This window comes from Theobroma cacao, chromosome 5 (genome assembly GCF_000208745.1).
Source record: "Theobroma cacao cultivar B97-61/B2 chromosome 5, Criollo_cocoa_genome_V2, whole genome shotgun sequence".
Taxonomy (NCBI): Eukaryota; Viridiplantae; Streptophyta; class Magnoliopsida; order Malvales; family Malvaceae; genus Theobroma; species Theobroma cacao.
Window position 1 is genome coordinate 36,054,326 of NC_030854.1, and position 10,593 is coordinate 36,064,918.

Below are 10,593 nucleotides of genomic sequence, written 5' to 3' on the forward strand. Positions count from 1 at the left end.
CTTCATTAGAAACACAGCCAACAGAAAACCGAACCAATTTATTGGGCCACATGCCCCTTAATAAGAAAAAGGTACACTAAAAATTTTTCACTTTTTATATTTTTTTCAACCTTGAAATTCTGTTATATCCAGAAGTGATGAATTGGTTAATCTTCCATATTTACCCTTATCCTCTTCCGTTTGTTTGTTTTCCCAGAATTGTTCTTCGCTCTGATTTTTTTGTTTTTGGTGGGAAGGTGGGGGGTCTTGATGGTCATATTTGGATTTGTGGGGTAAACTTGAGAAACCTAAAGTTTAGAAAATGAATTACTACAACTACTACTACTTATTCTTATTATTAGTGTTGTTATCATAAGAATAATCTTTATTTTTCTGTTGCATTTGGATTTGGTGCTTTTTTTTTTTGTGGTGCCATTTGGGGTTTTAGGGTTAGGGTTAGGTTTAGATCTGTTTAAAATCAGATTCAGCTTTTTATTTTTTTTCTTCTTAATAATTTTTTGTTTCCATTTTGGTGGTGTCAAATTTAGAAAATTTTTTCCGGATTTTTTGGTGTTTTTTTTTTTGTTTTTTGCTCTGAAAATCTTGTGTAGTCAAAAGGAGTTTTTTCAGCTGCTTTTAGTGAAGTGAAATTACAGAAATCTTTTGGATCAACAACATGTAAGCTCAATTTTCTTTTTGACTTTTTAATTTATGTAATTTTTTGGTTATTTTTTGCTTGCAATTTTTTTTTGGTCTGATGATAATAAAATAGGAAACTAGAATTGTATGAGCTTTTGTTTTATTTTATTTTTGATGGTTGGTTTTGTTCTGAATTATTTTTTGATCAAATTATTTGATAGGGATCTTTTAGGGTTTAGGATTGTGAATTTATTTCATAGAGAAAGTAATCCATGAGTTTAATCTTGGATTTAGCTGTAAATTTCTGTTTAGGTCTTATGATGTGATTTTGTATCAAGACAAAAAAAGCTGAAATATATGTTGATGAGTTTGATGTTCAACTTTATCTGTTGCATTTTAGTTCCTAATAGTTACAATTGATGGTTTTTGTTGATGAATCTTTCTGATCCTAGATGGGCCTGCAGTGGTGTTATTTTCATGTTATATAGAACTTTCTAGAAATAATCTTTTCAGAAATTTCATTGCATGGTTGCTGATTTTAAGGGATCGTGATTTTGAAGGTAATAGAATCACTTAGATTTCGACTGTGGCATCAGTTCCAGGCTATTAAGAATGAGAATGAATGAAACACGTTGATACACCTAATTAGGCTATATTAGTAATGTGGGTGGGAGTGGTATCATAATATATCTTAGGCTCTTGGATAACTTCAGGTAGTTTAATTGCAGAATCATATTTTTATTTTCATTTCACCTAGCATCTGTGGCATGATTCTAGGATTTGAGGGATTGACTTATGCATGGGACAAAGCGAATATAGTTTAACATTCTTGGACGTGTTAGACTCAGCAACATACTTTAATTTTGATACCTACTACCATGGTGAAAATGAAACTTTATAACAGGAACAAGGCTAGAGCATGAATCTTCTAAATTTTATATTATTTGATCTCTAGCTTGCTCTATCCGCTGAGGATAGGTCATAAAATGGTTTAGAGAGTATCATATGCAATTGTCAGAACTAAGCATGCTTCAACAAAGCCTTCTTGGTTTCTTAGCATCCTATATCTTCATATCTAAGTACTGTATTGTGTTTGTCTGGGGAGAGCTTGAAATTTGACGTAACAATTATTGCGATGTTGATGTAATTTATGCTGATCTTATATGTACATAATTGCTTGATTATGAATGGATGTGAAGCTTTCGGATTATGTTTGTCTATTTATTTTTTTAATTACTTTGTATTCTGTGCAGATAAAGGTTCACTTTATGGCAGCTCAGAATTATTGTTAGGATGTCAAATTACGTACTCTAAGTTGGGCTGCTGAATTGATTCTTTAATTTTTAAGGTAGGCATGTTTTTGAGTTCAACTGTTTTTCTCATTTGAATACAAAATGCAGTGGTTACAGTGTGACCTATTGTTTTGTGTGGCAGTACTGATGGGGACAGAACTTATGAGGGTTTGTGTTAAAGAAGAGAACGATGACATTCCATCAGTTCCACCAGGTTTTGAGTCATATGCATCTTTTACCTTAAAGAGGGCACAAGATACTGAAAAACAAGAGAGTGATAATGTAATGTGCTGCTCAGCCCCTGCAAGTACTTCCGAAACCAGTCCGGTTAAAAAGGAAACTGAGTTGGGCAATAGGGGAAACGCAAAGATTTCAAGGTCTCTGAGGCGTAGACCTTGGATAAACTATGGTCGATATGATAATAGTTCAGAAGAGGAGCCTGATTGTGGGAAGCTTGATCAAGTTAGTTTCTTCTGTTCTTGTTAAGTTGTTTTTCTTAGTTATTCTGTGAAAAGGTTGTTCTGTTCTATAAAAGTTTTGGATGTTGATTTCAGAAATTTTAGCAAAACAACATGCTGTCCCTTTGTGACAATGCTTGATCTTGGTAGTTTCATATATGGCATTCATTTTTGCAGAATCTAAGATTGAGACTTAATCTTCCTAAAGGTGTTATCCGTGGATGTCCGGAGTGTAATGATTGCCAAAAGGTTAGTTTCCAAATTCTTTTGCTCTTTTGTACTTTCCTTACTTTCACACCTTTTGACAATCTGCCTCAGGCAGCATCTCTTCTCTATGGTCCTTTATTTTTTCACCATACTATTGTTATATTTATCAATTTGTGGCAGCAACATCCTAGTTGTAAGTAATGAATTGGAAGTGCCTTGTAGTTAATTTGTGGCAGGATGACACGATGTCTAAATCATATGATTATGTAGCTTAAAGTGACAGCTAACTAACTGGTAATTGGAGGTCCATGAAGGAGCTGAACTTTATGCGATCCTGACTGTATAATTGATATGGCTGATATGCTATTTTCCTTTGTTAAGCATTGTCTTCAAATGTCAAGTCATTGATATGTAAAGTGTTGGAATAGGTAACTGCAAGATGGCGTCCAGAAGAGGCATGTAGGCCAGACCTTGAGGATGCACCTGTATTCTACCCAACAGAAGAGGTATTTAATGTTTACAATATTTGAGTTTTTTGGATATCATAATTTGCCTTGCTTTACTTGTTACTGTTATTTGAAAAATCTGGAGTTCTACATTACTGAATTAAAATATCTTAACTGGTTTATAATGTTTCCTCAGGAGTTTGAAGATACTTTGAAGTATATAGCTAGTATACGACCAAGAGCAGAACAATATGGAATTTGTCGCATTGTTCCTCCATCTTCTTGGAAGCCTCCTTGTCCTCTTAAAGAAAAGAATGTGTGGGAAAATTCTAGATTCACTACTCGTGTGCAGAGGGTTGACAAGCTTCAGAATCGTGATTCAATGAGAAAAATGTCAAAAGTTAATAACAATATGAGGAGGAAAAGGAGAAGATGCATGAGAATGGCTGTAGACTGTGGGTCTGATAGTGGAAGTATCTCAGGGTCTGCTGATGCTGGGTTTTGTGAAGTTGAGAGGTTTGGGTTTGAACCTGGTCCAGAGTTTACTCTGGAAAAATTTCAGAAGTATGCAGATGATTTCAAGGCACAGTACTTAAGGAGGAGGGAAAACGGTGTGGATATGGAAGGTAGAATGACCATTCTTCAAGAGCACCCTGAGCCTTCAGTTGAGAATATTGAGGGTGAATACTGGCGGGTAGTGGAGAAAGCAACCGAGGAAATAGAGGTAGGGTTTGTGATTTGGAAAAAAATCACTGTTCCCTTCTGTTGATTAATTTACTTAGTGCATGATTGGCCTATCTATTGGAGCTGCTTTCTTACAGCAGAAAGTTATGGTTTGGCCAAGTGGGGGTTTGAAAACCCTTTTTTTTAGCTTTTGTAAAAGCTGAAAATGAGTTTCTGTTGGCTAAGCTGAATTTCAAATCTGAGATTCCAGAAAGTAACAATGGGAAACTGCTGGACAAAGTGAATGAAGTTTTTGAGTGGACAAAATAAAAAATGGTTTTACTTATTTTAAACAATTTCATTCTGATAGAGTTTTCCTAAAAGCTTTACATCAACAAAACTTTTTCTTTTTACAGCTCCAACCAGGCCAAATAAGCTCCAATTGTTTTTGTTGTCTGCCCAATTATTTCTTCTCTTTAAAACTAGTTGCAAAGAGGAGTTGCTAATTCTTATGCTCCTTTTCTTTTTCAGGTCTTATATGGGGCTGATCTGGAAACAGGGGTTTTTGGCAGTGGGTTTCCCAAGAAGCCCAGTCAAGTTGAATTTGTTTCAAATGAAAAGTACATAAAATCAGGCTGGAACTTAAATAACTTTCCCAGGCTTCCTGGATCTGTTCTCTCTTATGAAAGCAGTGATATTTCTGGGGTTCTGGTTCCCTGGTTGTATGTTGGAATGTGCTTTTCCTCCTTTTGCTGGGTAAGACTTCTAGGACTGTAAACCTCTTTTCCCCTTGTATGAGTTGAGCTTTCAAGGTCCAATATTTTATTTTCTTTGATAATTTTGCATTAGCCCAGCTATTGAACAATGAAATGCATGTCTATTTATTCTCTTTGGGTGACTTTGTACCTCCAGTATGTTCTCCCATGTATCTTGTGCATGTAATATGGCATAGTAAGAACAGTTGGTATGCCTGAAAAATGTTCAGATCCTGGCTGAAATAAGGTGCAGATGTAAAAATATGTGTGCATTTTTTGCCAAAATGGTGGAAGAAACCCTTAACAAAATTTTAAGCCCCTTAGGCCACCATGCAGAATTTTGTTGATTTAGTTTTATGCTTTTAGGTGTTAGCGAATAAATGATTTCTTTGACCTTACACATTTTTGAACTCACATTTAAGGCCATTACTTACTAATTGTACATGCAGAGCTTTTTTTTTTTTTTTTCTTATGCAGCTGTTTATAGTCAAAGGATGACCTATGGATGCTAATGATTGCTAATTCTTTTTTTCTTTAATTTGTTTTATATGGATGCAACCAGCATGTTGAAGATCACCACCTATACTCACTAAATTACATGCATTGGGGTGCTCCAAAAATTTGGTATGGTGTCCCCGGAAAGGATGCTTCTAAACTGGAGGAGGCTATGAGAAAGCATTTGCCTGACCTTTTTGACGAACAACCTGACTTGCTTCATAAACTGGTGAGCTAAAAGTTTTAGGATATGGTGTTTTTTGCAAAGGGCAAATTTATCCAACTATTTCCGAGCATGTCAATTGGTACTAAGAAGCCAAATGTATCAAAAGATACTTTTGCTTCCTAAATTTAAGTGGTCTGGTAATTATAATAGCTCATTATTGGGACAACAACTTTTCTTGGATCAGCAATTTTGCAGGTGTCTTCGTAAGGCTGATCTCTGAACTCGTTTTTACTGTTTTGCCCTTAACACTAAAATTTGTATTAGGAACCATTATTGGCAGTATTCCTTGGAGCATGAAGGATTTGTAAAGTGTTACCTGAAGTACTTTAAATTTATATATATATATATATATATATATATATATATAGAGAGAGAGAGAGAGAGAGAGAGAGAGAGAGAGAGGTCATTATCTTTAGTGTATGGTACTTAAAAGGAATTGAATGGAGTCAATGCATAACCAATCTGTACACGTGTTGGGTTCGTGTTGCAAATGTAGTGGATGCTTTGTAATAACTGTTCCTGGTTCCATGGTACAGAAGATGACTTTCTAGATGTAATCTATAGTTCATTATGATTTTATTGATAAGAGCTCTTTTTCTCATGTATGATTAATTATTGTAATATTACTTCACAATACCAATTATGCCGTGAATGTCATCCTTTCGTGCAGGTCACTCAGCTTTCCCCTTCCATACTAAAGTATGAAGGGGTACCTGTCTATCGGTGTGTTCAGAATGCTGGAGAGTTTGTTCTGACCTTCCCTAGAGCATATCATGCGGGGTTCAACTGTGGTTTCAATTGCGCTGAGGCAGTAAATGTAGCTCCTGTTGACTGGTTGCCTCATGGGCAGATCGCTATTGAGCTATACCGTGAACAGGGAAGAAAAACTTCCATCTCACATGATAAACTGTTGCTTGGAGCAGCAAGGGAAGCAGTCAAAGCCCTCTGGGAGCTCAATTTATTGAAGAAGTACACTTCTGATAACATAAGGTGGAAAGATATGTGTGGAAAGGATGGAGTCTTAGCTAAAACTCTCAAGGCAAGTTTTATGTCCATCATTTGTCTTTGTGCTGATTCATAGGGTGGGATTTTAGTAATTCATGCTTAGTCAGTTCAGAATCTGTGTAGATGATCTGGATGTGAGTTGGGATGTCTATTGCTAAGAGTTGAATTGTGTTAATTTCATTTTTAAGCTGTGATTATGAGCTTACGTAATGTTAGTTAAACTTTTAATGTGATTTTGGGTTGGTCCAATCTGTGGAGAATTGTTGATCCCAAATCTCTGATAATTTGAGGATAAGAAGCTTGTGATTATGAGCTCTAACGTTTTTTGTGTGCATGTATACTTCTTGCTTATTGTAAATGTACATGTAGATAGATAACCATATTATGCAGTATATGTATATGTAAAATATATTTTGTACAAATATATACGATTATCACTGGATTTGGATCTAGTATTCAATTGCAGAATTACTTAGGGTCAATTTTATGTTGTTTATTAATTCAATATTTCTAGTCATTAATTTAATAGATTTCAAGTCAAATTCTGAAGTCGGAGTATCTTGTAATTTTTATCTTTTATGATAGTATTTAAAATGTACACTTATTAGCGCATATATGCAATGCTTATATTACCTTGAGTTGCTTTCTATTGACTTTTTATATATTGCTTGTTCGCAGACGCGTGTTGAGATGGAGCATCGAGGGAGGGAAGTTCTTTGCAGTTCCTCTCTGGCTGTGAAAATGGAGAGCAATTTTGATGCTACCAGCGAGAGAGAATGCAGTATATGTTTTTTTGATTTGCACCTTTCTGCAGCAGGTTGTCATTGCTCCCCCGATAGATATGCATGCCTGAATCATGCAAAGCAGTTCTGCTCATGTGCTAGGGGTGCCAAAATTTTCCTTTTTCGTTATGACATAAATGAATTAAATATCCTTGTTGAGGCGCTGGAAGGAAAACTAAGTGCAGTATATAGGTGGGCAAGACTAGACCTTGGGCTGGCCCTGAGTTCATATGTCTCCAGAGACAATATGCTGGGTGCTAAATTATCGCATGCCCTGGAAGTAATACCTAAAGGGGTGCAATCACAACCATCAGTTAATTCCGTCAAAGATTTACCAGGAGAAGAAATGTCGAAAGACAAGCCTTTGATTTTAGCTCAGATCTCTGCTCAGATGTTATTGCTACAAAGAAACAAACTACCAGAGGCTGCATTACCATCAAAAGTTTCAAATGCTAAGTTGAAGAAAGAGGAAACCATTCTTTCTGCATCAAATTTAAGAATGCCTGTTTGCCACTTCTCCCAGGAACATAGGCCATCCACTGGAGGCGAAACTGCTGTAGAAAGTAGAGTGAAGAAACCTTCAGCTCCAGCAGATGATAACATTATTCTTCTTAGCGATGATGAAGGTGATGAGCCAAAGAAACCAGTTTCAGAAAGACCAAAAGAACATTTTATTACAAAGCAGTCAGACGTTTCATTGAGGCTGGCACCATCAGGCGAAGCGATCACATGTAATTTTAATAATGAGCCTATCTTAACCATCCCTCTGACTGATGCTGCAGTTATGAATCAAAGGGATGCCAGTTCCCCTGATGTACAAAGGAATAGTTGTTCATCTCATTATTCTCAAGTGAAAGATGAGCATGCTGGAAATGATATCACATTGTTTGGATATAATCACCAGAATATTTCTTGTCATTTAGACTCCGCCATTGCAGAATCTGGTAGAAATGTTCAGGATTCTTGTAATAGTACAGAGATGTATAATATCAATAATAATCTTGTGACTGTTGAAAGCAACCTTCAGCATCTGCTGCCATTGGAAAGTGAAAAAGCTAACAAGGATAAATTTGAGAAGTTGGGAGCCATTGCCTCTTCAAATTTAGTTGACAATGCAAAAGCTAATGTAGGAGGGCCGTCTTGCTCTCAAAATAATCTGGACAGAAACTTCCGGCAGAAAGGACCTCGCATTGCTAAGGTAGTGCGCAGGATCAACTGCAATGTTGAGCCACTGGAATTTGGAGTTGTTCTCTCTGGGAATTTTTGGTGTAACAGCCAGGCCATTTTTCCTAAAGGTATGTTGTATTTGGGGTCTATTAAGGCTGTTGCATGACAAAATGCTAAGTATGGCTAGCTAGATGTATTTACTTGTTTATTCTAATTAATGCAGGATTTAAGAGCCGGGTTAGGTATATAAACGTTTTAGATCCAACAAATATGGCATACTATGTCTCAGAAATTCTGGATGCAGGAAGGGATGGACCTTTGTTCATGGTAATTTAAATTTATTATAGTATCAACTCTGTTTTATCAGTTAGACATTTTTATCGCTTTCCAGTTCATGTTTCAAGTTATATAATATCAGAACAAGTGGTCATAGTGTTTTGCATTCGTATCTCTTCATAATTTTTGGGCAATTGGAGAAATTCATAGCAGATATGGACAGATTTATTTTTGTCACTGAATTGTTTCTGATGTTCATTGTATTTATTTTTTTGCAAATAGTCAGAAAGAAATTTGATGAGTGCTATGTAATCTTAACATTATGTGATTGATAGGCAGAGTTGACAAATCTTAACATTAGAGCTACTGGAAAACCAGTTACTCCTCTCATAGTCCCGCAGACTTGATTGTTAAAAATAGTAGTATAACTTTCTAGACATTGCTACATGAAGCGCTTGCTATCATCTTGCACCTGAAATATTTCTTCCTCCATCTAGTATAAAGAATTAACCTATTTGTTGTATTAACATAAAAAAGTTTTTAATTCTATTTCACAAGTCGTCTTCCAACTTAGTTTTGCGTTATGTTTTGGTTAGAGCAAAGTAAGCAAGTAATGGCCAGAAATGTATGAGTTTTTAAGCATGCGTGGCCTTAATTTTGATTTGATTTCAGGTTTCTGTGGAGCATTGTCCCAGTGAAGTATTCATCCATGTTTCAGCTGCCAGATGCTGGGAGATGGTGAGGGAGAAAGTGAATCAAGAGATCACAAAGCAGCATAGACTAGGAAGGACCAACCTCCCACCATTACAGCCTCCTGGAAGCCTAGATGGCTTTGAGATGTTTGGTTTTTCTTCACCAGCAATCGTGCAGGTAACTTAGTAGAATTTGTTATGTGATTCTTGCCCTTGGTGCAAGTTCCTTCATGTTTTTCTCTATCCCCATCCCACCACCATTTTTATTTTGGTTTTATGAAGTGTGGTTACCAGTTTCTAGGATCTGGGGATAACTTCAAAGACCATCCCAAGAGTCCAATCCGATTTCTGTGCATACTGTCAGTTCTTAGCATCACACCTTAGAGTTATTTGGTTTCCTGTTGTTATGGAAAGTTAGCCAACTAACAACTAGTTTATCTGAACTGTTTCTCTCCCTCGCCCTTGGTATATTGTCTTTCAATGGCCTAACAACTCTATTCATAGTGAGTGCTTTATTTTAATTACGATGTAAAACTCATCTTGTTACATGGTTACATAAAACAGGCCGTTGAGGCAATCGATCGAAATCGAGTTTGTACAGAGTATTGGGACTCTCGGCCTTACTCACGGCCTCGAGTGCAGATTCTACAACATTCTCAGCTCCCTGATAATGGTGGGAACTTATTTAGGACATCTGGAGAACAAAGTAATGCAGGGGATCCTCGCAACAATTGCTTGCCTGGTGGAGTTGACACGATACTCAGAGGCCTATTCAAGAAGGCCAACTCTGAAGAATTACACTTGCTTTGTAGCATTTTAAGTGACAAAAGGCCACCCGTGGATGTAGACCGTGTGGCTCGACTCCTTAATGAAGAGATTCACCGTCGTCCTGGATGATTGAAATTTTTTTTTTTGGTCTCATGCGCATTGAGACCAAACTTGGGGGATTCCATTTTTCCTCTTCTTTCGTCACTGTAAATTCCGGTGTCCAGCTTTTCACGCTGCACGTACAGCTTTCATTCAATCCGTCAATTCTTTCGGGTAGGAAAAATTGATTAAAAAAACTATAGGTTATTTTTGCATCCTGACTATTGTAGCATAAACAAGTCCAGAAATTCAACTGGTGGAATCTCACTGCCTCTCTCATTTTGGCATTATCCAGGCATCGATAAGGGGTACCATTATCCACTTCTACAAATTTTTGTTGATCTTGAGTTGTAGTTTTAGCTTCATACACAGTGTTAATAAAAACAAAGCCCCTTCTAACTTCAATTTTTCCTACTGGATTACATTTGCTTAGTCTATACTTTGGTCAATTTTCCCCACTTGCATATGTCCTGAAGGAGAAAATAGCAGGATTATCATGGTGATGGGATTATCTTGTCGTGTTTGGAGGAAAAAAAAAAAAAAAAAAAGATAAGGTAAGATGGGGTCAAGTATTGGCACAATGACCTTTTGAAAATTAGCTCAGACTGCTCAACTGTCCGTCAGATAGTAATAGACTGATTGTT

General features: G+C 36.5%; 1 protein-coding gene across 2 annotated transcripts; it reads left to right on the plus strand.

Annotated features, from left to right (window-relative positions):
• On the plus strand, positions 1 to 10,350 carry LOC18600073 (putative lysine-specific demethylase JMJ16). Of its 2 annotated transcripts, none has more exons than XM_007030351.2 (13): positions 1 to 71; positions 1,872 to 1,966; positions 2,053 to 2,372; positions 2,546 to 2,617; positions 3,004 to 3,081; positions 3,218 to 3,745; positions 4,216 to 4,440; positions 5,002 to 5,163; positions 5,831 to 6,199; positions 6,844 to 8,242; positions 8,338 to 8,441; positions 9,063 to 9,260; positions 9,647 to 10,350. In XM_007030351.2, the coding sequence occupies exons 3-13, from the start codon at positions 2,058 to 2,060 to the stop codon at positions 9,977 to 9,979; spliced, it is 3,783 nt and encodes a 1,260-aa protein (XP_007030413.2). In that variant the 5' UTR covers positions 1 to 71; positions 1,872 to 1,966; positions 2,053 to 2,057; the 3' UTR covers positions 9,980 to 10,350. The 2 variants fall into 2 exon arrangements, with proteins under 2 accessions (XP_007030413.2, XP_007030414.2); XM_007030352.2 differs by lacking the exon at positions 1 to 71 and adding an exon at positions 527 to 657.

What these genes read in the sequence shown, in the direction of transcription:
- LOC18600073 (XM_007030351.2), top strand. Translation starts at nt 2,058, where the DNA reads ATGGGGACAGAACTTATGAGGGTTTGTGTTAAAGAAGAGAACGATGAC. An exon ending in CTGACTTGCTTCATAAACTG is followed by an intron (nt 5,164 to 5,830) that starts GTGAGCTAAAAG and finishes CCTTTCGTGCAG; the next exon opens with GTCACTCAGCTTTCCCCTTC. An exon ending in CTTCACCAGCAATCGTGCAG is followed by an intron (nt 9,261 to 9,646) that starts GTAACTTAGTAG and finishes TACATAAAACAG; the next exon opens with GCCGTTGAGGCAATCGATCG.